General features: G+C 43.1%; 1 protein-coding gene across 9 annotated transcripts in view; it reads left to right on the top strand.

Annotated features, from left to right (window-relative positions):
- Positions 1-27,116, top strand: part of DEPDC5 (DEP domain containing 5, GATOR1 subcomplex subunit) — an 81,898-nt gene that overhangs the window by 8,753 nt on the left and 46,029 nt on the right. For 5 of the 9 annotated variants that reach the window (XM_081123429.1, XM_081123433.1, XM_081123431.1 and 2 more), the window contains exons 8-24: positions 1,363-1,432; positions 4,645-4,723; positions 5,655-5,716; positions 6,665-6,734; positions 7,058-7,130; positions 8,610-8,713; positions 8,995-9,069; positions 9,775-9,909; positions 10,722-10,783; positions 10,928-11,001; positions 14,614-14,683; positions 16,596-16,632; positions 17,145-17,265; positions 18,670-18,890; positions 20,748-20,951; positions 22,580-22,715; positions 23,931-24,028. In XM_081123429.1, the coding sequence (XP_080979555.1) occupies positions 1,363-1,432; positions 4,645-4,723; positions 5,655-5,716; positions 6,665-6,734; positions 7,058-7,130; positions 8,610-8,713; positions 8,995-9,069; positions 9,775-9,909; positions 10,722-10,783; positions 10,928-11,001; positions 14,614-14,683; positions 16,596-16,632; positions 17,145-17,265; positions 18,670-18,890; positions 20,748-20,951; positions 22,580-22,715; positions 23,931-24,028 (1,691 nt within the window). The remainder of the gene's footprint in view (positions 1-1,362; positions 1,433-4,644; positions 4,724-5,654; positions 5,717-6,664; positions 6,735-7,057; positions 7,131-8,609; positions 8,714-8,994; positions 9,070-9,774; positions 9,910-10,721; positions 10,784-10,927; positions 11,002-14,613; positions 14,684-16,595; positions 16,633-17,144; positions 17,266-18,669; positions 18,891-20,747; positions 20,952-22,579; positions 22,716-23,930; positions 24,029-27,116) is intronic. The other 4 variants (XM_081123435.1, XM_081123437.1, XM_081123436.1 and 1 more) reach the window with 1 other exon arrangement.

The raw sequence follows: 27,116 nt of genomic DNA, 5'->3' as shown, positions 1-27,116 counted from the left end.
TCAAAATTATTTGAAAAATCTTAGCAATTAAAGCACAACCTAAGAAGTGACTAAATCTTGAGCAGAACAAGAAATACAACCTAGACCCATGCCTTCCAATACAAGCTAGTCTCTCAGAGCTGTGGGCTAGGAGTCAGGAAACCTGTAGGCTACTCAGACAGTGTCGGTGATGAGCAGGCTGATGTCAGGCAGGTCAGGGAGTCTCTGAGTCTACTCATCTGCAAAATGAAATGGTTGGTTTAGAATCATTTTCTGTGAAGGACCAGATAGTAAATATTTTAGACTTTGGGCCACGTGGATCTCAGGTCTCTGTTGCAAATTATTTGCTTTTTCCAACCATTTTAAAATGTAAAAGTTGTTCTTAGGTGTGGGCCATACAAAAACAGGAGATGGGCTGGATTTGGCCTATAGGCTATAGTTTGGTGAGCGAGCCCTGGTTTCGAAACCTCAGATTCTTTTCATTCTTAAATTCCTTGTTTCTCTATGTAAATGCCCTCATACGCACGGTGCTAGACGTAGAAATGAAAACGCTGGCATAAAGGCGGTTTTATTATTATTTTATTCATTTACTTTTAAGCATAGTGACAAAATTTATTGGGATGAAAAGAAATAATGTGCCCTTGGGGATGTAGAGGGCAGTCAGTTTTAGACTTTTAAACATCTATCCTGATGTTTTTCTTATTCATTCACAGTTAAATATAAACCACAAGTCTTCTACTGTTTTTCCAGAATATTTATTTATAGTCTTCCTACACTGACTCAAAAGCCACTTTTCCAAACCACATGAAGGCATAAAAAATAAAAAAAAAGATTCTCTGGGCCTCATATGATAAAAGAAAGTATAGTCATTTGTATAAAGTTGTAATAAGTAAGGATTTTCTCTAATTTAGCCTTTTTAACCTGGTAACTTAGTCAATAGTTAAGGATATATGTGTTTCATTACCTTGAGACCTTGCCTTTGAAACATTATTTTTCCTAAAAATATAAACATTTTTATTTTCTCCGAGTAGATTGCTAATGTATTCTTTTTTCCCCCTGATATGTTTTTATTGATTTCAGAGAGAGGAAGGGAGAGGGGGGCAGAGAGAGAGATAGAAACATCAACCCAGGCATGTGCCCTAACTGGGAATCGAACCCCGATCGCCTGGATCCTAGGTTGAAGCTCAACCGCTGAGCCACACCCGGCCGGGCTCTAAAAATTCTTGATGTTATGTAATCTGTTCACGGCACTATCTCTGGAAATCTGTACCTGGCCAGGTCCTTTGGGTATAAGTAACAATAGGGTGAGCCACCCTGAAAGTCACCAGTTTCTTCAAGGTTCATGTCGGACTTGTAATAACTTGCGTGTGTTTCTCCTTTCAGGGCACAAGCTGGTGAGCTTTGGGTCAAGAATGAGAAGGTCATGTGTGGTTATATCAGTGAAGATACCAGGGTAAGGCTGATAAATTGCTTTTTTCGTTTTGTTTCCCCATATCGTTATGTCTAAGTCCTGAAATTAAAAAAAACAAAACAGGGAAACAAGCAAAAGCTCAATACTCTCATGATGGCTACTGTCTGCCTGCCCACCCAAGTGGACTAGACTGCACTGTAATGTGGTCTCCTGGAAGTCTGATGTTTTATGGTTGGAGCTCTTCAGTTTGGGGCTGACCTTCGTTTTCTTCTTCTGAAGGAGGTCAGTTTAATATCAGACATAGGGATGTAGTGTCTAACTTGGAGGCTTCTGTGCCCACTAATAGCAAAAGTTAGACGCAGTAGAGGATCACATTGGTAAACACGAATACAGACCTTTGGAAAGAAATCTCCTTCTTTGCTCTCTATTCTGGTTGGAAAAATCCAGAGTTAACAGCTGTGACCATTACCCGCGATGGTGAAACCACCCGCCTGCTCTTTGTTCCCACCCCGTCTCCCCTGAGAGCAGTGGTTCTCAGCTGGGGGCGATAGTGCCTCCCCAGGGGTCTTCTGGCAGGGTCTGGAGACATTTTTGGTTCTCACAACTGGGGGTGTGTGGAGGGTGCTACTAAACATGCTTCAATGTGTAGGACAGTCAATAAAGAAATATTTGGCCCTGATAGCTGTAATGTTGTGGGGCTGTTTTGTGCATTGTGGGATGTTTAGCAGCATCCCTGACTTCTACCCACTAAATGCCAGCAGCACCCTCCACTCCCCACCCTGCAAGTCCTGACAACCAGAAATGTCTCCAGATGTTACCAAATGTCCTGTGAGGTAGCAAAATTGCCCCGACTGAGAACCAGTGCCTTTAGAGGTAACCACTATCTAAATTTTATTTTTGTAATGTCCCTGTCCTTTGGTGGGCAAAAGCAGGTTTACAGTTCTTCTTATGGAAAAATACAAAGTAATACATAATAAATAATACAAGAATAAACTCTGTTCTGCGTACTCATGGCTGTAAACTTACTTTTTCCACCCCTGTGTATTATATTTTATTCTAAGTAACATATTATTTGTCTGGTTATTTTTGAGCTTTATTCAAGTGGAGTAAAAATGTATGCAGTCTTTGTTTTGTTTTTTAGCTAGCTTGTTTATATTTAATACTCTTATTTTAAATCTATAATTAGGAGTGTATTTGCTGGGTTATAGGTTCCACTCTGTGAGGTAATGCCAAATCGTTTTTCAAATTCTTTGGACCAGTTTATATTCCTAGTAGCAATAAATAAAGTCTCCTGTATTTTTTTCACTTTTTCCAACACCTGGTCTTAAAGTTTTAAAGTTCCTGCAACTCTAGTGGGCACAAATTGGTGTTTTGTAGTGATCTTAATTTGCTTTCCCCCTGGTTTTCTAGAAATTCACTCTTAAGTATGACTTACAAAGACCATGATAATTTGGCGTTTGCTTACCTCTTCCTCATTCATTCATTTATTTAACAAATAATATAGAGACACCTCTTGTGTGTCAGTTACTGTGCTTTTTTTCTTTTTTTAAAAAAACTTGGTGCAGAACATTATCAGTAAACAACCTTTATTCTAGAGGGGAATTCAAAGTGGGGAATCCCCATTCCCTGGGGGTTCATGGGTGAACAGCACAGACAAGATCCCTCCTGGTAAGGAGTTTATACCCTAGTGGGGAGACGGATGTAAAATGTGGTAATTACAGATTATGTGAGAACTTCAAAGGAAATTAATTGGGTAATGAGAAGAACTAACTGAAAGTGGCCTCCTTAGTAAACATATAAGGTAAATTAAAAATTCTGAGGGACACGGGGCACTGAGATAGACAATAGCTGGAGACCCTTCTTTACGAACGTGAGCAGAGAAAGTTTCTCTGAGAAGGTGCTGGAAACGGGAGACTCAGCCAGCACGTGGAGGCTGAGGAAAGAGTGTTCCACGCAGAGGAAACAATTTTAAGCGGCCAGCGTGGCAGAACCATAGGAAGAATGATTTCGGTCAGGAGGTAGACAGGTTCAGCCAGTTCATGCAGGGTCTCGAGGGCCATTTATTCTAAGGACAGTTAGAATCCCTTGAAGGATTTTAAGTGTGGATGGGATACATGAATTATGCTTTTAAAAGGATCACTTACTTATTCAGTTGGATTTTGCTGAACCAAAAAAACCCAAAGTAACAGTGGCTAATTGATGCTTTAAGGTCACCTTTTTTCTCTCATATAAAAGAAGTGCATGGGTAGACAGTTCATGGCTGGTATGACAGTGTCACAGTTATTGGTGACCTGAGGCTCCTCTCTGTCTTCCTGTTGGGCCAGCCTCAGGACTGGGCTTCCATGATCCATCAGGAGCTGCTGTAGCCACCTCCGTACTTCCGGCAGAGGTGGGAGGAAGGGTAGATAGCGGGGTGCATTCTCCCACTTACCTCTTATTGGCCAGAAGTTATTACATCTTCTTGGCTTAGGAGGATGAGAGGTTTAGTCTTTTGGTTGGGTCCCTTGCCTCCCAGAGTAGAAGCAGCTTCTCTTTTCTTGGGAAGATAGGACATAGGATAGGCATCCCTAGTACCTGCTGTCACCCCTCTGGCTCTGGTGCAGAGAGTTGTTTGTAGGGACAAGAGTAGAAGCAGAAGAGAGTTAGGGAGTTAGGAGACGGTGCCATGGACTAAGGTGGAAGCTGTAGCAGTGAGGAGACATGGGCAGATTAGAGAAATGTTTCAGGGTGGAGTCCACCGAACTTGCTGATGTATTGGATGTGGGGAGTGAAAGAAAGAGAATTGAGCAGCTGGGAAGATAGATCATGGTACCCTTTATGAGATGGAGAAGACCGGAGAAGAAATGGTTGGGAGAAATCAAAAAAAGAAGGGAGACAAACAGCCCGATTAAGAAAAGAGCAAATGCCCTGGCTCGTGTCGCTCAGTTTCAAAGTGAAGGACACATTTAAAGTTCTAATCAGCATTAACTAGAATTCTTCTAAGTATCTCTGAAAGACTTTTAAATACAGGAAATAATCGATTGAAAACTGTAAAGCACACGTAACTAAAAATAGCACTTTATACATTTATGTACATGCGCGCACACGTGCACACACACGCACACACACATCGTAACCATTCTTAAGTGGGCAGCTCAGTAGTGTTAAGTATATTTACATTGTTGTGAAACGGATCTCTAGCACTTTTGCATCTTGCAGAACTGAAACTCTACATCATTGCTTTTTTAATGCAGTTATGTGTTTGTTTATTTCAGGTGGTGTTCCGTTCTACGTCGGCTATGGTTTACATATTTATTCAGATGAGCTGTGAAATGTGGGATTTTGATATTTATGGTACTGTTCCTAAATGCTGGTTGTAACTGCTAATGGGGAGAAGTTTCTGGTTTCTTCCAGGTTGTTGTCATTTACAGTAAGCTCTTGACATTCTCTAACGATGTGTCCTGAGATTTTTACAAATCCTCAAATGCTAAAACAAACAAACATTTTATCTACTTTATATATAATGAATTACATGACGTGGTAGAGTATTAAAAGGTAAACAAAAATATAAACGAAAGCACAATCACTCATAATTCCAATAGATCTTTAATTGTTCTATGACTACAGGGTTAAAAGTCAGAGAGAGTGACTCTATGGCTAGGAACCAACACTTTCTTTGGTCTTATTTTTCATCCTATCATCACAGAAATCACCAGATTTGTCTCATTTTATTAGAATTACTACACAATAAGTAAAGAACAAGAAAGCTGTTATGAGGTGTGGAAACTATGTCCAACATACCAGCTTCATGGTACATGTAATTCAGATTTGTGTTTAGCAAAATTATAAATTAATTTTTGCTGTGTGTCATCAAGATTGCTCAAAAGCAGCAGGAACTGAAAATGGTAATTCATTGAATGTCCAGGGTTTACCAAGTCATCTTCTAACAAACTGTAAGCATCACTATGAAAGGAATCATGTTTGGAAATTAGATGGTTCTCTCATTTTGAAGACACACCATATTTTCCAGTCACCAAAGCCTTTTTAATCTTGCATTTTACCTTGAAGCTGTGGCCTTTTACTGAGTGAGGTGAATGTTAAATTTGACTCCAAAGAAAATCTAGGTTGAAACCATTTTTTATATATCTAGCTTTTATGATCTTGTTTTAAGATACAGCAGAACCTACCTTCTCTTTGACTAGTCCGATTTCTGTTACTTTACTGCCTGAAGAAATTGGAAGCAAAAATAAAAGATGGTCCTCACCCTCTTCTTGTCCCTTTTCAGGGGATCTGTATTTTGAGAAAGCTGTGAATGGTTTCCTTGCCGATCTCTTCACCAAGTGGAAGGTACGTTTCTTCTTACGCACTAAATTTCATTCAGCAAACATTATTCAATGCAGATTTTAAAAATACAGTATTTTTATTAAGCTACATTTAATTGAAGTATCTTAGCTAAAGCCTAAATTGATAAGACTCTAGATTTAAATTAATCACCCTCAACATTGTAAAGGGTGTTTATGAAAAACCCATCATTAATATCATACCCAGTGGTGAAAGACTGAAAACTTTTCCCCGTAAGACAAGGAACCTGCTGTCACCACTAGTATTCAACATGGACTAGAAGTTCTAGCCAGAGCTACGTAAGAAAAAGAAATAGTAGCCCTGGCCGGGTAGCTCAGTTGGTTAGAGAGTCATCCCGATACTCCAAGGTTTCAGGTTTGATCTCCAGTCAGGGCTCATACAAGAAGCAGCCAGTGGGCCCACCCGGGCGTGGCTTAGAGGCTGAGCATCGACCTAGGAGCCAGGAGATCGTGGTTCGATTCCCTGTCAGGGCACTTGCCCGGTTTCGGGCTTGATCCCCAGCAGGGGCGTGCAGGAGGCGGCCGATCAATGACTCTCATCGTTGATGTTTCTTTCTCTCTCTCTCCACCCCTCCTCTCTCTGAAATCAATAAAGATATATTTTTAAAAAAGAAGCAATCAATGAATGCATAACTAAGTGGAACAACAAGTCAACGTTTCTTCCCTGCCTCCCAATTCTTTCTCTCTCTAAAATCAATTAAGAAAAGAAAAGAAATAGAAGGCATCCATGTTGGAAAAGAAGACCGATGACATTCTATATGTAGAAAATCCTTAAAAATCTACTTTAAAATCTATTAGAGCTGTAATTACCTGATGTGATCTGATACTGTGCTGCCACGATGCCTCCTGGAATTGAGAGTACTGAGGTCATGCAGGCTGCTTGATATTGAAGTAAATGCAGTAAACATGAGCCTTTTTCTCTCCTCATGCCTAGGAGAAGAACTGTAGTCATGAAGTGACAGTGGTCCTGTTTTCTAGAACTTTCTATGATGCAAAATCTCTTGGTGAGTCGGTCTTTCTCCAAGTTATTTTTTGTTAAGCTTCTCACCCCCCTACCCCCCCCATTCCTCATCATCATCTGTCCCTTTGCACTGCTCCATCTCTCTCGCCTTTCGTGTTATGTGGATGGTAAAATAGTAAATAGCACAGCCCATTCATGGATGCAAGAAGTCTGTGGGCTGTGATTCGTCTTAAAATCAACTTAATTGACATATAATTATATTTATTTATTTTTGTGATTCACATGTTCAGCCCAGAAGAGGGAGCAGAGAAACTGCGAGTTTCTCTCTTCAGCCTGATCTGCATAGCTTTTCTTTCTCTGTTTCAGATGAATTTCCTGAAGTGAACCGAGCCTCAATTCGACAGGACCACAAGGGGCGATTCTATGAAGACTTTTATAAGTATGTTCTGGGTCCTTCGCTCCTTATTTTTGGTGATTTCTTTCCTGACTTTAAAAAAAAAAATTAAACCTTTTTATTTTAGAGTAATTTTAGGTTTAGAGAGAAGTCGCAAAGATAATCCAGAGTTCCCATGTACCCTTCACCCAGCTTTCCCTGTTAACATTGCATAACCGAGGTACATTTGTCAAAACTACAAGAGCATTACTAGTAACTAAGTTTCAGACTTTCCTCAGATTTCGCCAGTTTCTCTACTCATGCACTCCTATTTTCCAGGATCCAGCCTAGGATACCCCTTAGGACTTTACAGACTTTTTGTGTGAAATATTTCAAACTTGCAGAAAAGAAGGAAGAATAATATAATAAACCCCCACACCCAACACCTGGCTTTAACAGCTGTTATCATGCCATATTTGCTTCGTCTGTTCTTTTTTTGGCTTAATTTTGTTAGAGAATAAATTATAGACATTATAACATTTTGTCCCTCTGCGTATCTCAAGAATAAGGGCATTTTCATATGTAATTACCGTGTAACCACATATATAACCACAGTTATATAACCATAATCACATTTAACAAAATGAATAATAATTCTGTACTATTGTCCAATATCTAGTACATATTCACATTTCCCTAATTGTCTCCAAAACAGCTTTTTGTTTGGTCTGCTTAAGTCTAAATCTAGAACAATTTCCCCTTTGTTTTCTCCCCTCCCCCACCAACCCTTGACTTAATGGAGAATCTGAGTCAGTAGTCAGTAGTCTGCAAACCAGTCAACCTCGGCGATTTTGCTGCCCCACCCCTCACATTTGGCAGTGTCTAGAGACATTTTTAAATTGTGAAAGTGGTAGTTGGTGGGGTAGAAAGGGGAGGTTAAGCTATTGGTACCCAGTGGGTAGAGGCCAGTGATGCTGCTAAACGTCCTACAATGCACGGGACAGCCCCCCGCAACCCCAGCAGAGTCATGTAGCCTAAAATGCCAGTAGTGCCGAGGTTGAGAAACCCTCTCTAAAGATTTGGTTGGATTTATGTTGAACCTTTTTAGTAAGACTTACCTCTTTGTTGATGCCTTGGACTTAAATTGCATCACCACAGGATACGGTTAAGTCCAGTTGTCCCAACAGTGCCACTGAATAAGGGGACACTTTGTAAGATAATGGACACATATCAGGTGTAAATGGATTGGGGGGGCTGGGTGAGAGGGTTGAAGGGGTTAAGCAAAGAAAAAAAAAACTCCTGGGAGTGGCGGGAAGGTAGAAGAAGGTAAAGGGGGGATAAATGGTGAGGGAAGGAGACTTGAATTGGGGTGGTAAGCACACAATACAATATACAGATTTTCTATTATTGTTAAGGTTTTTTCATTTGTAGAGCCAAATTGCCCTCTGAAAACCCTAGTAGAAAATCCTTGCAACCCTGTAAGGGTCCTGATATCCTATATGTAATAGCTGCTCTGTATCTACTTTCTGATAATACTGCTTTCAGAGTGGTGGTGCAGAATGAGAGGCGAGAAGAGTGGACTTCCCTCCTTGTGACCATTAAAAAGCTCTTCATCCAGTATCCAGTGCTGGTGCGACTGAAACAGGCAGGTACTGCATCCACGTGACGGAAGGAGCAGCAGGGAAAGGAGGTGTAGGATGGAGGCTGGGAGATGAAGAGGGTCATGCTTGTTTCCCTTCCAGTGCTCTGTAGTTTCTGCTTGGGTCAGGTTTCTATTTCTGGTTGGGTCCAGTTCATTACAGATGCAGTAGATTCAGTAATGTCCCTACTACACGGTGGGGGGGCCCTCTGGAGCCAGGCACTTTGACTTGTTTTTTTTTGAGTTTATCTTTCATGAGCTGTTTTCCTTCTCTTGTGTCTTTTGCTTCAGAGGGCTTCCCTCATGGAGACAATTCTACCTCAGCACAAGGAAACTACCTAGAGGCCATCAATCTGTCTTTCAATGGTGAGTAAGGACACCAGCCAAGGGAGCAGGCATCTTGCTGACCTCGTGACCATGAACTTCTCTTTACTAATGCCAAAGACACAGATGTATTTGATGATGTTCACACCACCTACCCCCCAAATTAATTGGAAAGCATTAATGTCTGATGGCCGAAATTTAGCTCTTAGATCTTCTTTTGGGAAATTAACTTGCTGTTCTCATGGTAACCTAAGACTAAAGAGCTGGAAGGGATCTTCCTTGGGCTCTTAGTTTTACTAAACTGTGTTATTATTTTCACCCCATCCTTCAACTGTTTCTGGGTGATTTTTTTCCAATAAATATTAAGTTCTCAAATTTACAAAGTCATCACAAGATTCTGACCCACCTCTTTGAAATATTGTCTGAAATTAATATTTGATTCTTAAAAGTCTCAATACAGACTCATTTATGGAAATTAATAACATGAAATTTGAGCCTTTAATGCTGCACAAGGCAAGTATCGATGGAGAGAGATTAACAAAGGCGGCAGTGACATCGTCTTGTGTTAAGCAGTTCTTAGTGTAGGAGAAAGGCATGCGTGTGACTTTCTAGAAATCGGGTTAGAAGGTGGCAACTGCTGTAATAGAAATACTGATAAAAATGCTCCGAAAGCAGAGATGCCTGCCAGTGGCTGGTTTCTGAAAAGCAGTAACATCCTCATTGGAGGACTTTTTGCTTTGTTTCAAGTGTTTGACAAGCACTATATCAACCGCAACTTTGACCGAACTGGGCAGATGTCCGTGGTGATCACGCCTGGGGTGGGCGTGTTCGAAGTGGACCGTCTACTCATGATCTTGACCAAGCAGCGGATGATAGATAATGGTAATGCTCCCTGGTTCATGCTGACTTACCCTTAGAACTGTGAGCTTTCCCTGGCCCTGTGCATTGGAGGTCTGGGGATGTCAGTGATATTAGGGGACAAAAAGTGTTCCATGGTCAAATTGGCTTGGCAGATGTTGGGTCATACACTGTTAGGCCCATTCCCTAATTGCAGATTATAATGTGAGCGTGCCCTGTTTCTCTCTAAAGGGCATAACTGGTACTCCAAGTTTCCTAAACATATTTGACTCTGGAGAGCCCTTTTTGGGGGGATTGTTTGAAGGAACCAGTGTCCCTCAGCCCATATTGGGAACTACCATTGGATCATCTAGTCCAGCCCTCCCTCCGTGATGTGCCATGCCTCCCCAGCTCACACCCCAGGCCCTCATTTAATTTGTGCTTCAACAACAAGATAGGTTTGAAATCTTACTTGCCAATAAAAAAGCTCTGGTAAGTGATGTGGATTGTTTTGCTTTTTACTGAGATGAAGAGGTTCCTTTTCCTTTCTGGCCTTGACACTCGTAATGGAGGCCTGGTTGTCTTTGTGACACATGATGATCTGCAACGCAGTCAGAGGCTGATTGTCAAGCACTGAATAGTGGCAGGTGTGACAGGACTTGGTAAAAAGAAAGAACAAAATACATCTCTTTACTTTGCTGCGTAGGCAGCGCGGAGGAGGTTATAAATCGTAGCGTGGCAAGTTGGCTCTGCCTCATCTCCTGACCCGATGAAATAACATCAATAATAGATTGGAGCACTTATCTCTGCCTGTCCCCGCTCATCCCTACCCAAACTCTTTCTCTTTTCTTTTTTAGGAATTGGTGTGGACTTGGTATGCATGGGGGAGCAACCATTACATGCTGTCCCGTTGTTCAAGGTAATTCAATTTTGGGTTGCTTACTAAAGGCCAGTTTCCAGGGCCAGGGTGATCTTGACAATAGTTTTCATTAAATATAGAAGTTGGAGCAGTTTCATATCCTTGTTTTTTAGCTGATCTGTGCCTGACATTTTCCCCTTTCAGCTGCATAATCGGAGCACTCCTTGCGATTCTCGTCTGGGCGACGACTATAATATTCCTCACTGGATAAACCACAGGTGGGTGTGGTCTTGATTCATTGTAGGTGATAAGATTTTGAATTACTTCCTTGCCATTTTCTCTTCAAATCTGTTAAGTTCTTACTATAAAATCTTTTGTCAAGATGTGGAAACCCAAGTTCTAACGTTCGCTTAAAGCTTCTCTACGTGCAGAGCAGTGACATTAACATAAGGACAGTCTATGGTGAAAATTTTGAAGGACTTATTTCCGCTGCTGTCCCCAGCTCCTGTGCCCCATTCTCACGGACCATAGCAGACCAACATTGTGCCTGGCCTCCTCCATGTGTAGAAAGGTCCCCATAGCTCTTCTTCACATGGGACAAGGCCTCAGTGCTCCTGCTGAGTCCAGCTCAAGGGTGGTGTCCCTCACCCCTCTGCCAGTGCGACTGCCTTATCCCGGTCCTCATCTTTTTGAACATCTGCAGTAATCTTAGTGACAACCAAAAATGTCTACAGAAACAGTGGCTAAGTGACTTTTCCTACCAAAAACCCTGCAGAAAGTTGGACTGTTTCTTTGAAACACTGCAGGTAGAGCTCATACCTTCTGGAAACTAGTAAGAACTAGATGTCCTTGAATAAACCTGCAGAAGTGAAAAGACTTGAGCTATTACTCCTTTTTAATGTTTTATGATTTTTTTAAAAAAGTAACTGCAGGTTTTATGGAGAATGCATTTGAAACCATTGGAAACTAGGAAGGGAAGTCATTCAGACTTAAAAAAAAATGTCTTAAACTTCTGCAGACATTGCCACATGTCTCCTGCGTGGCAAAATCCCTCCTGCCTTCCCAGTGAGAATCACTTCTTCAGACCAGTGCCTTTTCTTAAGCAACAGGGCCCTTTCTTCAAGTAAAAGTGTTACTTGGAACCAAGCATATAAAAGGGAAAAGGGATTAGTGTTCCCCTGTGCCCTTGCATAGTAGGCCCTGATGTAGCACTAAGGAACACCAGGGGCCTGGGGACCAGCATGTGCCAAGCACTACTCCACCTGGTTGCCAGAGTCATTTTTATGAAAACTAAATCCTCTGGCTCTCTTCCTCTGGTTTCTCATGCGACTTACTAAAGACTAAAGTGTTTGACATCTGAGGCCTCCTCTCCCACCACTCGCCCTCTTTTATTCTGCAGAACACCATATCTCACTCTCACATGTGAGCTTGTCCACCTAGTGGGCCTTCACCTGCCTTTTCCCTCCCAAATGCCCATGTGTCCTCTAACAGCCAGACCCCACATCTCTCTTCTTCCTGTGCTACCCCTGGTAGCCGATAGCCACTTTTTCTTTAGTGCTTCCAAAGCATTCTGCCCCTCCCTGGGTGGTCTGTTTTCAGGCAGGACTCACGAGAGGCAGAAGACCACTTGGTTTATGCCTCAAGCTCAACGGAACCTTCCCTTCTGGCTGCTGTTTAGTTGCAGATCTTGCTGGAGACCAGCTTGAAAATTCATCACAAATATTGATTTCAGCCGTAATATTTTCTTCATCTTTGTCATGGGTCACATTGCCCTAGTGTGGTGGTTGCTGCTGGTCAGTTGTAATCATTCATAAGTGAAGACCCAGTTTCATGAGCGAAGAATAGTCATTCTGCCAGCTCTTAAGGGTAGAGCACTCACATTGTAATTATCCTGTTCTAAATATGTCTTGCTCTTCTCAGGGAGCCCAGTGAGATACTCTCAGGCTGGTCATCCATGTTATTTCTTTACATATGTGAACATGTGACCGTTTAATGATGTTTAGTTTTGAGGGTTGTCGTGTTGCCTGAGGAAGTCACCTTGAGAAAAAGCGACTACTTCATAATAAAATGCCTTCCTCCTCTCCCTCATTTTGTGTTTATATTACTGTTGTTCTAAAAACTTGGTTTAAGCCTGGCCAGTGTGGCTCAGCAGTTGAGTGTCAACCTAGGATCCAGGAGATCACTGTTCAGTTCCCAGTCAGCCCTCTAATTTTTTTTTGCATTTGTAATCTTTGAATAGACATTCAGATTCTTTTGCCAATAAGAAAACAGCTACTGTTTAATTATATACCACATTTCACAGTTTTAAGTTTGGTTTAGGAAATAATTAAGGGCAAAAGTAGTTAAAACACACAAAAAATGGTATATGAATTTTAGTATTTCAGTTTCCTCAAATCTTCCTTCATAATAACTTGGAAGTGTCCTGATTCATCACAATTTTTATCCTAAATTGGCTCTCTGATTCCAGTTAAGATAGAGGATGGATCCTCACCCGAGGGGCTTCAGGACCTGAGAGCTAGGAGGGCGGAGGCCTGCTTTTCACATCTCATTGTGCGCCTTGTTTGCTTGAGGCACTTGGGGACAGGAACAAGAGGACTTTCTGCCCAAAATGGATGGCTGCTCACAGGGGCCATTGTTCTCACCCTGTCAGCAAAGCCTCTTCAGAAGCAGGCAGATTGTTAGGCCAGAAACCCTACTGGACATGATCAAACTGTCATCAGTGAGAACTTACTGCTCCCAAAGTATTACTGGCTAATAATGAAGATTAATTCAAAAAGAAAATTAATGCCAGATCCATAAGAATTATAAAACTGGGATTTTGAGGCTGTCACAGGATATAACTGAAGTCTGTCTTCGAGTTTATAACCCGAGTTCCAGAGAGGTTAAGTGGCTTGCTGGGGGTTGAACAGCAAGTTCACGGCAAAGCCACAGCTATTAATATGAACCATTTGCAATTATGATATTAGACTGTCTTAGACCTTCAGACACAGCAATTTCATGTGGTTCAATCTAATAGAAACTGACTGACATCACTTCATTACTCAGCTCTTTTACAATTAACATCTTGAAAGAGAGTAGCATCCTCTACTTCGTGTCTTTCTTGGTACCACTGGGAGAAGCCAAGTCCCAGGGGCTAGTTGGACTCCAGATCTGACTGCAGCATATTCGTATGTTCCTATGCACTTAATATGCCATTAGGATTACCCCACAGTCCACTGGTTACCTATTGATGCCCTTTTTTTTTTTTTTTTCTTATGATCAGAGTTATGATACAAGATGGGGATTGGTCAATATTTAAAACATCTTCATCACAAGTTAATTGTAGATTTAAAAAAACCCCAAAAATACAGATACCTACGGGATAGAAAGGGCTGCAGAGCCTTCATTCACTCAGCCCAGGGAAGACTCATTCTGCATGACTGCATTACAGTGTGTTTTTCAGAGGAACCGAAACTTCATGGTTTCTGCCATCTTCTCTTGAGTGCCACCTTTTTTATTTCTTGCCTGGGTTAGTCTTGCTCACTGAATGCTGATCAGTCAAGGAGTAATAAGGGCCTCTCTTGGTATCTAGGTGAAAAAGGATTGTGGTGTCAATAGATTTATCTCTGCCAAAAGAAGGAGATTCTAATCCAGTTAGTAATCAGGAGCAGCATGAAACAATGTACGGGGGCGGGGGGGGGGTAAGGGGAAGAATAGAACAATTTAAAACATAATTAATGTTTTATAGTAATTAAAAAAGAAGTTAGACTTGGGAAGACCAGTGAAGCCTAAGACTTGGGAATACCAGTGAAGCATTCAGGAGAGGGCTGATCTGTGGCTGGGATTTCAATTGTGTCTTGAGGTTTTAAAAAAAGGGTTTAGATTAATGACCCTGTTTGTTTCTTTTACAGTTTCTACACATCCAAAAGCCAGCTATTTTGTAACAGTTTCACCCCACGGATAAAACTGGCAGGAAAGAAGGTAGGTGTCACCAACCAGCAGAGCCTTCAGGGACTGTCACACACCCATGTGCTTATTTTTGTCCTGAGATACTCCCTTCCCCCAGGATAATAAATGAGTTTAAGAAATTGTTTTAGAACTTTACAATTTTCCACACTAAATAAATAAATATGGCAGATCCCCATGTGTAAGAAATGTCTTTGGCAAAAATATGACAAAGAACTATTTTTTGTTCTTTAATAACGAAAGAACTATTTTTATTATGATGTGACTGCTTTATTCACATACTGAGACCTCTCAGATACTGATAGGGACAGACATAGACACATGTTGCAGAAAGGGGAAATATTATTAAAAGATCGCATCTTAGCAGGTCATCAAAGGCAAATTCAAACAGGAATGGAGATTCATTTTTTTGCTTACCAAGTAGGTTTAAAACACATTAATAATTATGCCAAAAAGTCTTTGAAATTGATGCTTGAGTTCCCAGTTGGTGTCCAATTCTTACAAAAGGCAGTTCAACGATGTGAATCGAGAGCAGTGCAAAATGGTCATATGCCATTTGACCACATTATTCCATTTTCAGCCATGTAGTCTAAGGAAATAATTGAGGATATTGAATCTGAATAGATCTTGGCCTAGTTTTATTCATAATAGTGACAAGTTGAGAAGAATAAGGGAATGGGTACATAAACCATGACATACCCACTCGATGGAATATATTTGCAGCCAATACTAATGCCACTCTTAAGAATCAGAAGAAGCCTTTTTAACGTAACGTGAGGAGAAAAACAGGCTGTTATGTACGGAGGCTCCACACTAGGGTGCTCTCATCCATCTGCCTGTTTCTAGCAGAGCTGAATTCTGAAAGTTGCCCCATTTGACTTACATCAGTAGTATCAGGGCCAGTTACTCCCTTTTTTCTTACTCTCCTAATAGGGAAAACATTAATTTGGAGACATGAAAACTCCTAAAATAGGCCATGTGTAGTAGAGGAGTGCCAGGAGAAAGGTCCTTCTCCTGCCTTCTGAGGTTTATGCCTTCACCACGATCATTCTCGGCAGAGGAGCATGGAGGAACTTGTCTGCAGCATGATCTTTTAAAAAAAAAAAAATCTTTATTGATTTCAGAGAGAGGGAGAGAGAGATGGAAACATCAATGATGAGAGTCATTGATCGGCTGCCTCCTGCACGCCCCCTACTGGGGATCGAGCCCGCAACCCGGGCATGTGCCCTGACCAGGAATCGAACCGCAATCGCCTGGATCCTAGGTCGATGCTCAACCACTGAGCCACTCCCGGCCGGGCAGCATGATCATTTTAAAGAAGAAAGAATGAGTGTTGTTATGGAAGGTTTAAGGTTCCTGTAAAAGATTTATTTTTAATAAAGGGATAGTTCTTTTAGTTTTCTCCTCTGCCTTTGTACCCCATTTCAGCAAGTTGGGCGATCTACAAGTACTCAGCTCTGGTGGGTGTAGACAAACAGGTGAGAAGTCTGTGGTGAAGGGGGAGCATGCAGGGTGTGGGGTCAGGTGGAACCTAGTCATGTTAGAACAGACACACCAGTGGATCTGCCAAGAGTCCGAAGAGCTGATCTTGGATTTTGGCTCTGCCACCTGCTAATTGTATGACTTTGAACAAATCCCTTATTCTTTCTAGAATTAAATATCCTCACGTGTGAGGTCGGGTCCATGCCCCCAATGGATAGAGTTGTGAGAGTGGACAAGATGTGAGGTGGGAGGTAAAGATCTTAGCAGGGCTTGGCAGCATGGTAGGTAGGTGTCTCATGTTAGCTCCTGCCTTTGCATCCGTTACCGTGCAGAGTAAGGCATGGTCTCTGCCCTGAGGAGCAGCCACCTACGTACTGTGCCTTGTGATCGATCAGTCCTGTTCTAGCAGAGAAGGGAGTGATTAATTCTCCATTTAACTTTACAGCCTGCCTCTGAGAAAGCGAAAAATGGCCGTGATACATGTGAGTATTTTTCCCCTTTCGTCTCTTTTAGAGTCAGGTAACCCAGGGCAACAGGATTATGTAAGGTCACATAAAAAGTTCACAGCCAAGTTGGGAGACCCGAGTTCCCCTTGTGTGACCTTTGGAAGTTTCCTTAACCACCTTGTATATTTTTGTCCTGTCAACTACAAAATGGATGATAGTAAAACTGTGTTTTTCTTTTCCATAGGTCAATTGTAGGGGTCAGGTAGGAAGTTTCAAAGTACTCAACATACGTATTAAGATGATATTTTAGAAGTGGGGTCACACAAAAATGAGATACTGCCATCACCTTGCCTTTACTTAGTGCTATTTCTACACCTTTGGACATATAAGTCATTTATCTGAACAACCTGATGAATGGGTTATTACCCCTTTTTTTTTCAGGGAGAGATGTTGATGATCCTGTACCTTGTAGATTTTGATGAAGACCCTCTGAAGGCATCTGGCTGAAACGTGTTTTGATGACAGTTCATATTATTTGTGTATTTCAGCTCTTGCGACTCCAAAAGAATCTGAGAACGCCCTTCCCATCCAAGTCGATTATGATGCCTACGATGCGCAAGTGTTCAGGCTGCCAGGCCCGTCCCGGGCTCAGCGCCTCGCCACCTGCAGGTTTTCTGCCAGATTGACTTGGGTGGATATAAAAATTGCTTAGGACAACGAGAGGTCCAGCAGGGACCTTTGTGAGAGCAACTTGAGAATGTTTTAAATTAAATTTAGCCAAACAGAAGGCATACCATGTAGGTTATCAGGGATTTTGTTTTCAGGTTCTCTGGATCAGCCATTTCGTTAACTTTGCTCTCAAGTATTGTCCCCAAATAAGGAGAGCATTCTTTTGCTTTTTCTAGCCAAGAGAAGCAATTCACGAATTCTGGTATCATCTTCTCACTGGGCTGCCACTTAGACCCTAGGACCCAGAGTTTATTTTAGGTTTATTATTCCCAAAGAGCAAGAGACTTTTTCCCCTTCTCTTTTATTCCTGCTTTTTAAGTTTGCTCCATGGTGTTTCGGTCACAGAGTAATTGTGATGTAGTCAGATTTACCAGTGTACTCACTTCTGGGTCTTGCGTAAGGTTCGAGATACATATTTTATATTTTCTCCTAATACGTAAAACAATTAAAAAATTTTTTTTCCATTACAGTTGACATTCAGTATTATTAGTTTCAGGGGTACAGCATAATGGTTAGACATTTTTGTAATTTGCAGAGTGATCCCCCTGTTAAGTCTATTACCACCTTCCTTTAATACTTTATAGACTTGGTTTTAGGCTTAGTTCATTACATAGAATTTTATTATTCCTGTGTGAAACAGAGATCTAGCTTATTTTTTTCCTACTTGACCACATTTACCAGATTTCTTCAATATGCAGCTTTATCTAAGCACAACTGATTGTAACAATATTCAGTCTCTTCACATTGTGACGAGTGAACTTGTAGTGGTCCCATTCTAATGTCTCATCCTGAGAGTGTTTGACCCTTGGAATAAGAGCTGTTAACGGGAGCTCCTGTAACACACAGACTCTGCTTAGGAGCTCAGCAGTGCATATCTTAAAATGCTTTCATAGTCCAAGACCCTTGGTTTTCTTTTTTCTAATAAAACAATGACAAGGCCTGGTGTTTCACACACAAGAGGCTTGATTAGACTTAGGTTCAGTTTTCGGTGCAACAAGACTTCTCAGGTGGCACCGTATACTTACTTTTGCATCATGTCGTCTCATTGTCTGGTTACCCCATTTTCAGTGATAGGAGATTGATCAGTGGGGTCACACCAGAGCAATTCTTTTCAGCTGTGATCCCAGGACTTGCACCATTTGATTACTGTCAGTCATTTATCTCCTTTCTTATAAGTTGCTCTGGGCAAAGTACCTCCTGTATTATTTCCCACTCACAGATCTCATTGGGGATTTTTGTTATTGGTTTCCCAAGTACCTTGGGCTGGTGACAGGTTTGGGTGTTTTAATCTACATAGGGCAGTGTCCCTTACTTGGTGGTAACTTGTCATCTCTCTCCGGTTAGGTCTGTGCGAGAGCAGGAGAGTCATAGTCGAAAGAGTGCCAGCTCCTGTGACGTCTCATCCAGCCCTTCCGTGCCCAACCGTGCGCTGCCCACTGAGGAAGTGAGGAGCCAGGCTTCTGATGACAGCTCCCTGGGCAGGAGCGCCAACATCCTCATGATCCCGCTCCCCCACCTGCACCAGTATGAAGTCAGCAGCTCCTTGGGCTACACCAGCACGCGAGGTCAGAGAGCTGAATGAGGCATGGGCAGAGCTCGGCAGAGCTGGGGCACAGCCTCCTTCCTGTAGTAGGGGATGGGGGCTGTGGCCAGGTGTGGGGTGTAAGGCCCACATTTTAATTATGCCCATGCCAGCGCAATGGGTACAAATGGCCTGAGCTGTATGTGTGCATTATATTAATTTTGTCTCTACCCTTTCTTGCCCTGTCCCTATAACTTCATATGTTTCCATATGTTAAAGGAGGACTTTTCTTAGGCCTAGGGTCAAAGATGTTTGCTTATTCCCTTATTATTTCCATTTCTGCCGTACTTAAAGCAGCCACTCTCCTAGATTCCACTTTCAGATTTCTCCTCACAGTTCACAGCACTGCCTTTCCTGTGTCTTACTTTTCCCATCTGGCAGAACCAACAACTGGAATATCCAGGTCCCAGCTGACTTTTGTTTTGAAATAATTACGGATACATGGGAAATCGTTAAAGAAAATACTGAGGGGGTCCCGTGCACCTGTCACTCATTTTCCTCAGAGGCGACATCCTGCGGAACTATACTATAACATCAAAACCAGGAAAATGACACTGGCATAATCCACAGAGATTATTTCACCAGTTTTACATGCAGTCGTGTGTGTGCACAGTTTTATCATGTGAAGATTTATGTAACCACCAGTGCAGTTAAAAGCCAGAATTATTTCATCACTGCAAGGCTCCCTCATGCTGTACCTTCATAGCTACATCTTCCCACTAATTATTCTTTCTCCATGATTTTGTTAAAGAATGAGGAATTAAATATTGCTATATCCCAGGCTTTTATTGGGTAGATAATGGTGGACAAGACAGAATCCTTGATGCCATGAAATCTGCATCCGCTGGACCCACTTGCTAACCTGGCCCAAAGAAATTATTATACCCTGCTAACCTGGGTGGTTGCTTAGTGAACACGAGATGAACATAAAGGGAGTTGGTTGTGGGGCTTAGCTCTTTGATCTGCTCAGGTTATTTAGCATGCTGCCTCCATCTCTACCATAGGGACCTGCCTGCCATTGAACGGGACAGGTTGAGTCTAAATGCCATGTCATCTCCTTGCTTGGTCAATACTAGATGCATCCATTTCTTCATTCTTTTCTCCCAAGAATATTTTTTTAAAACACAACAACATTTGATTGCTTACTTATGGTTCCAGGCCACTGAGTCAGTGGGAGGGATTTCTGATTCACCCAGGCCCCAGGCTCCTTTCATCCTGGGATGCTATGATCATCAACACTGGTCTACAAAGTGGCCAGAGCAGGGGGTAAGAATGGACATCACCGGTGGAGATATTTGTGGTCCAGCTCTTCAATTGGAGCATGTCACTTCTCCCTGCGTTCTATTGGCTAGAAATTATTTGGAAACTAAGTTATTTGGCCCCAGTGCAAAGGGGCTGGAAACTATAGTCCTGTTATGTCCCTAAGAGGAAAATCGAAAAGGTTTAGCGAACACATGGACTGTCTCTGCCAGGGTCTTCCTTCTGGTCACCAAATATATATTTTTATTGTTCCTCCCACATACGGAATATACCCACCCCATCTCCAAAGGAGGCAACTCAAATCCTGCCCTTTACTTTATACCCAGCTTAAAGTCCAGGGTCTCTAGGCAATGTGTGGTCCTCAAGTTTGGGTATAATAATTTCTTTGGGCCAATAATTTGTGGACCAAAACTAAACTTTTAAAAAGTAAACAAACCCATGATTTTACTCCTTTCCCTCATTGCTTAACCTGTATGATGTCCAAGATTCTTGTCAGCCTTGGCAGGTTGGTCTGCCTAGTTCTGGTTTCACTGTGGCTCTGTGCTCTCTCTTTGTGTCTCAACTCTACGATAACTGGCAGATGTCCTGGAGAACATGATGGAGCCACCGCAGCGAGACTCCAGTGCGCCAGGGCGGTTCCATGTAGGCAGCGCAGAATCCATGCTACATGTTCGACCTGGGGGATACACACCCCAGCGGGCACTGATCAACCCCTTTGCCCCCTCACGAATGCCCATGAAGCTCACGTCCAACAGACGGCGCTGGATGCACACTTTCCCTGTGGGTAAGTTGGTGGCTCAGGAAAGAGCCTCGGACTGGGAACTTCTAGTCCTGGTCCTCAGCTCCTTTGGTGCCCCACCTGTAAGATGGGGATCACCATGCCCACTTTGCCTATCCCAGGGATTCTTGTGAAGATCCTGAGGACACACTTGGGAATGGGCTTTGTAACTATAATTAGCTATATCAACCTGAGGGCTTCTATTTTTCTGTTTGGAAGAGACTATGCTTTACTACCTGTTTTCTTTCCTAAGACTAATGTCCCTCATTCTCAGTCATTCCTCTCCTGGCTCTCTCTGGATATTGACATTACTGTTTTGGCTACACAGGTATGTTACTTTGTTTTCCTCTCAGGGGTCTCTGACAACTGAAACAAGAAATTTTTTCCCCTCCAAATTCAGTTTTTCCTAGTCTGTCCTGTATTCTGTCCTAAAGATGACAGTAAGGTTTTATAAAGCTGTGGCTAAAATTAAACTTCAGCTTAATGGGCCCCTGCTGGGCTGGGAAGGAACAGATGCATTAAACTCCAGGGTTTTTTCATGGAAGCCATTCTGCTGAATGGCTAGAAATGTCTAGTTGTTATTACTATTATTATAATTTTGTACTTGCTTTTGTGTTAAGAGTTAAATAAGTGAGCAGTGAATCTATTTCTTTCGGCTCTAATTGGGGGGGTCATTCTCAAATCCCTTTTGCCTTCTTTGTCGCTGTCATAGTCAGTCATATGACTCGTTTCTTTCTGGCGTCTCTTTCTTTCCATTGTTATCCTCACTGGCTCCCTTGGGTTCTCTTAGGAGAACTATTGGTGTTTTTTCCATGACTCTTCGCTCTTCTTGCTTCTGTGTTTTTCCTCCAAACACCCAGCACGTAACTCTTTATTAAAACAATATTCTCCAAAACTGCATCCTCTTGCCCACCAGGCCTCTGATCCTGGAGGCCCTCCTTTGCCGGGCTCCCCAGCGTTCCGTCTCCTCACGCCATCCTCAGAAGTTCTTTTCTTCCTCAAGCTCATCTGCTGGTCTCACACATATGTCTTGCCTCTTCCACGCTTGGGGGTTCACACAGATCATTTCTTCTAGACAGATACCCTCTCCTTCAGTCCCTGCTAACTTTGTTTAGCACTCTGAAACTTCTGTTTCTCCAGGAAGCATTTTTTAGTAGACTTGACTGACTCTGATTCTCACCTCGTCTTTTTTGCACTCATGTATCTTCTGCTCCTCCAAGTCACAGTTGTTGCTATCTTACATATTAACAGAGTCATTGGTATTTCAGTTCTGTGCTCCTCCTCATTTAGTTTGTGTTAACCTTCCCGGGAAGGGCCCTTGCCTCCTCTCCTTCTGTATTACTCTGTGGCGTCTCAGTTGACATGCATGAGAAAGAGGCTTTTAAATATTCTCAGGCTGAACGGAATCGCTAACATGAGGCCACACAGGAGGATGAGTTCAGCTCTGAAGAGATGTCCTGTGTGGGAGCTGGAGCGTCACGTGTATAAAGTTCCTCTGTGTTTCGTCCGTGGTGTGCTCCTTCAATGTCTCCAATACCCGTATCCCAGCAGCCAGAAAGGAGGAAGATTGAGGCTAAGTGTACAGCACTAGCTGTCGGGTGGGAACGATGCTCAGTGGATCTTTGTCTGGGTAGGACCATCCGGAGAGGCCATCCAGATCCATCACCAGACCCGACAGAATATGGCGGAGCTGCAGGGCAATGGGCAGAGGGACCCAACTCACTCCTCTGCAGAGCTGCTGGAGTTAGCATATCATGAAGCTGCTGGAAGGTGAGATCGTGGATGGTACCTTGAGAACACTCTTCGGCACCCAAGACAATGTGCAGAACAGATCACTGACAAAATGTCATGTTTAATAAGACTTGAAGAGACCGTATGAGATCAGGCTCTTCCTGTGTCAGTCAGCATCATTCCCTTCAATGGGCCAAGTGCAAAGCAAACAGCCTGACTTTTTTTTTCTTTAAAAATATATTTGTTGATTTCAGAGAGAGGAAGGGAGAGGGAGAGAGAGAGATAGAAACATCAACGATGAGAGAGTCATTGATCGGCTGCCTCCTGCAAACGCCCCTGCTGGGGATCGAGCCCAGAACCCTGACCATGTGCCCTGACTGTGAATCGAACTGCAATCTCCAGGATCATAGGTCGATGCTCAACTGCTGAGCCACACCAGCTGGGCTGGCCTGCCATTTTTGCCAGAAATGCTGTATACGCCCTGCTTTAGCTTTAGGTGTAATTCAAAGCCATTTTATAAACCTCGAACATGGATTTCTTCTAATCCTGAGTCAAGGGTGAAAATGGGTGCTGAGATCAGTGATTAGTGTTGTGTGTTTTGGGCAGCCTGTGACTTTTGTCATTGAGAAATTTCACTATTGAGTTTAGAATAAGTTAATACTAAAAGCAATGAAAATCAAGGCCTGTGTTTTTAAAAATAACTTTTTGAACCAGAATTCTGAATGTGTTTTAGGCATCCAACGAGACTCAGCGCAGGAAGAAAGTCATTTAAACCTTGACCAGCATGAGCCTGGGTCACACCTGGACTCACTGTGATGCTTTAGGAAGTACTTTGCAAAGAGCAATATCTGACCCCTTTTCACTCATCTCAGCACCCCATGGGATGGGTGAGGGATACAGGCCGGACGTCACCATCTTTACCGGATTAACTTGGTACCTCCATTCAAGCACCTCGCATCCTCCTGTTGGTGTTAGCGGGGGTGGGGGTGGGGGCTTAGGACAGGAAGAGCAGGCAGTCTAGCACGGCAGTGGCGGCTATGGTGCCAGGGCAGGAAGAGCTGGTCACAGGCCAGAGCTGGCACACAAACCACTCACTGCTGCCTGAAAGCCTGTGATATGGATGCCAGTGGCTGCCAGCCTGTGTGGCTGAATATTGAGGCCTGTTTGTGATGACAACCCCGGGATGCAGGGTGAGCAGGATGCAGGAGGTGGTGATGTGCATTAAGCCAGGGGGCTGGGCTCTGTTCTCCGCAGGCACAGCACTTCCCGCCAGCCTGGTGACGGCATGCCCTTCTTGAACTTCAGTGGAGCAGACGAGCTTTCTGTGAGCCTGCTTAGCAACAGTGGTGCAGGTAACCAATCCAAGAGGTAATGGAGCTGGGCTGCTCAGAGCAGGCTCACACGGGGACCAGAAAGGAAGGGCCGCGTCTATTTTGGGCTCATTTCAGCCACAATTTTGGGTGACCTATTTCAAAGCAGCGCTTTATAATGCATGGAGTTATAAATGGGCTGCGCGTTACATTTTTAGCCGGGAACGTGCTGGTCAGGCCACATTTATCATTGGTCTGTCAGGGAGTTGTGATCGAGGGCGGCTTCTGAACTTGGCATTGAGGGCAGCACCAGGGCCAGAGCAGGAGTGATCTCTGCTCCTGAAGAGCTTTCAGTTGTGTGTGGAGGGGGCAGACCCACCTCCATAAAAACAATTAGGAGAGGCCCAGATGGGAACAGTGTGGTACTTTGTCCTCTTATGTCTTTGCATTTCTCTGTACCAAATATGTTTTTTTTTCTTCCTTCAACCCCTGATTCTGCTTGGGAAATGTCAGCTTAGTCTTTATGAATCAGCTCCACCAGTACCTCTTTAAAGCCCTCTCTGGTGCTTCTCTCTTCTCCCCATGCCTTCCCAGGAGATGTTAGGCTTGTTTCCAGAGAGCTTCACGTGCATAACCCACTTGTACCACCCCACATTGTTTAGCACATTTATTGACAAATGAGCTCCTACTTCCAAGACCAAGCCGCCATATGTGAGAAGCATCTGAATGACCCACAAAGTTATTCTAATTGGTCTGTGCATATTCAATTACATAAATATGTTCTAGAATGTTTAGCTTCTTAGAGAAGGTGTGGGCACCTTGGCTTCCTTTTCTAGTCAGGGTAGTATAGTTAAATAGGGTCATCCTTACCCTTGCCCAGAGTAGCGTGTGTTTTCAAAGGGGTCAGAGGTCATCAGGAGGTAGTCTGTAGCATTGGCCTCACATGGGAATTGATTTTGTGCTTTCTGATCAATTATGTTAGCTAGCCACAGAAAGAAATTAGATAAAATCATTTTAATCTTTGTTACCATGTATAATAACCAACTAATGTCAGATTTGCCTTTAGGATATATGTAGATCTTACCATATCTCATCACTTCCATCAGTCCTAACTTGGTCCAACATACCAACCATCATCTTTCGCTTGAATTATCTCTGTAGCCTGCTAACTGCCCTTCCATATAGTTTATTTTCAGCACAGCAATTCAGAGTGACCCTTCAAAAGTAGAAGTCAGATTGTGAAACTTATCTGCACAAAACCCTCTGAGGACTTCCAGTGCACTCAGAGTAAAAGCCAAAGACATCACAGTAGTCAACAGAGCCCCCTGCGTCACTACTCCTCTCACTTCACTCTAGTGGTTCCCCAAATATACCAGGCACACTCTGAATCTCGGGGCCTTTCTCTTGCTCTGCCCTCTGCTACGCCCTTACACCAGAGAGCTTCATGGCTGAGGTCCATACATCCTGAGTTTGCCCAGGACAGTCCTGGCTTGGATTCATCGTCCTATATGATTATTATTAATAGCGTCCCCTTTGCCTCTCACGAGTGTTCTGGATTGCATGATAAACCATATGACCGCCCTATCCCAAGCTTGCTCCCTTCCTTCAGGTCTTACTTGAATTGCCACTCTCTACCCTGGCATTTCCCACCTATCTCCCTGCCTAGTATTTTTTCATAGTACCACCCGACACAGTAGATCTTTCTTTTTTGTTTTTTACAGTTGTATCTGCAGAGTTTAAAACAGTTCCTGGCACGTGTCAGGTAGTTGAATGAGCGCTGAAAGCCTTCTGAGGTTGGCTTCCTCTCTCCTGAAGAATGCTCTTCCCCCTCTCATGACCTTTAACATTCATCCTGGAACAATTGATTAGATCGCTTTCCTCAGAGCATCGGGCAGGCTTTTTCTGCCTTGCTTGGTTTGGCACTGACTCCTTTCAAGCCATCCTCAATCCTCATAGCGTATGCTTTTTGCTCTTCACACCCACTAAACTGTCCCCCATTCCAGAAATGTTTCCTGAACTCCAGGCTCTGTGCTAGGGCCTGAGAAGAGACAAAATGATTCAGACACCGATTCTTGTCACTTCTGGGAGCTCTGGCTTGAGATTCCATTTGAAGCAGTTCCATGCGGGGTAACAATCATGAAAGTTACCTCCTCTTGTGGGGAGCTGGACTGGGAGTGGTTCCAGTGATAATACTGTGGGGTTTGCACATGTGACCTACATTATGACACGGTAGATGAGGGAGCCTGCTGTGATGAAACCACCAGAACTAAGTACCCAGCCCTACTCCTCATGGCCTTTGGAGTTTAGCCTTCAGCCTTTGTTGAGCCTCAGGTTCTTCATCTGTATAATGGGTATAAAGATCTTCCCCTACCTACCAGCTTCACAGAGTTGTAACGATCAAAAGTAGATCAGGTTCCTTAAGGGCACATTGGGTTCTTGTTTTGGGGCAAGGTGAGGTCTAAACAGACAACTAGTGAACATTTCATTCATTAAAAAATAGAAGACCTCATCTGTGACATCATTTTCACCTCCTGCGCTTGACAGTTTGTGCCATCTGTAGGCACTCAAGCATGACTCAGATTTTCTCCTGCACTTGGACTGAATTCATATGTGAGTCATGATTCCTAGGAGTGGTGTCTCTGTGGGTTTCCCTCCTGGCCCCATCAAATTTCATCTTGAGCTTTGTTGGCTAGAGCCTGGCACCTGGACTGTTCACTTGTTTTTCACATGCGGCCCAGCAGGGACCAAGTGGTTGGTGGGACTGGGCAGACAGTTTCTATCCCTCTGTTTCTTCAACTGGGCACCAGTTAGACTTGTTAGTTAGCGTCATTCCCTTCATTGGGTGTAAGTGCTCTAGGTAATTTTGAAAAAGGAAATAAGTAATGCCCAGTTTTCTTTCTCTTTGGTATTGGAACCCAGAATCTGCAAGTTGGTATCTGTGTTGAGCATTAGGTCCATGTGGCAGATCTGGTCTGAGAGCTCAAGTAAAAAGTAAGTCATAGCACACTGAGACCAGAAGAAAGGGCCTCAGACTCACTCATCCAGGCAGATTGGTTTCTTGGAGGCTAAGCACCACCTCTGTAGCCCAGAGAGGAGAAATGACTGGCCCCAGGTGCAGGCTTGGTGAGAT

Source organism: Miniopterus schreibersii (assembly GCF_964146895.1).
Source record: "Miniopterus schreibersii genome assembly, chromosome: 20".
In the NCBI taxonomy this organism is placed as follows: Eukaryota; Metazoa; Chordata; class Mammalia; order Chiroptera; family Miniopteridae; genus Miniopterus; species Miniopterus schreibersii.
Note: the sequence above shows the minus strand (reverse complement) of the source record. Positions and strands in the feature narration are given on the sequence as shown.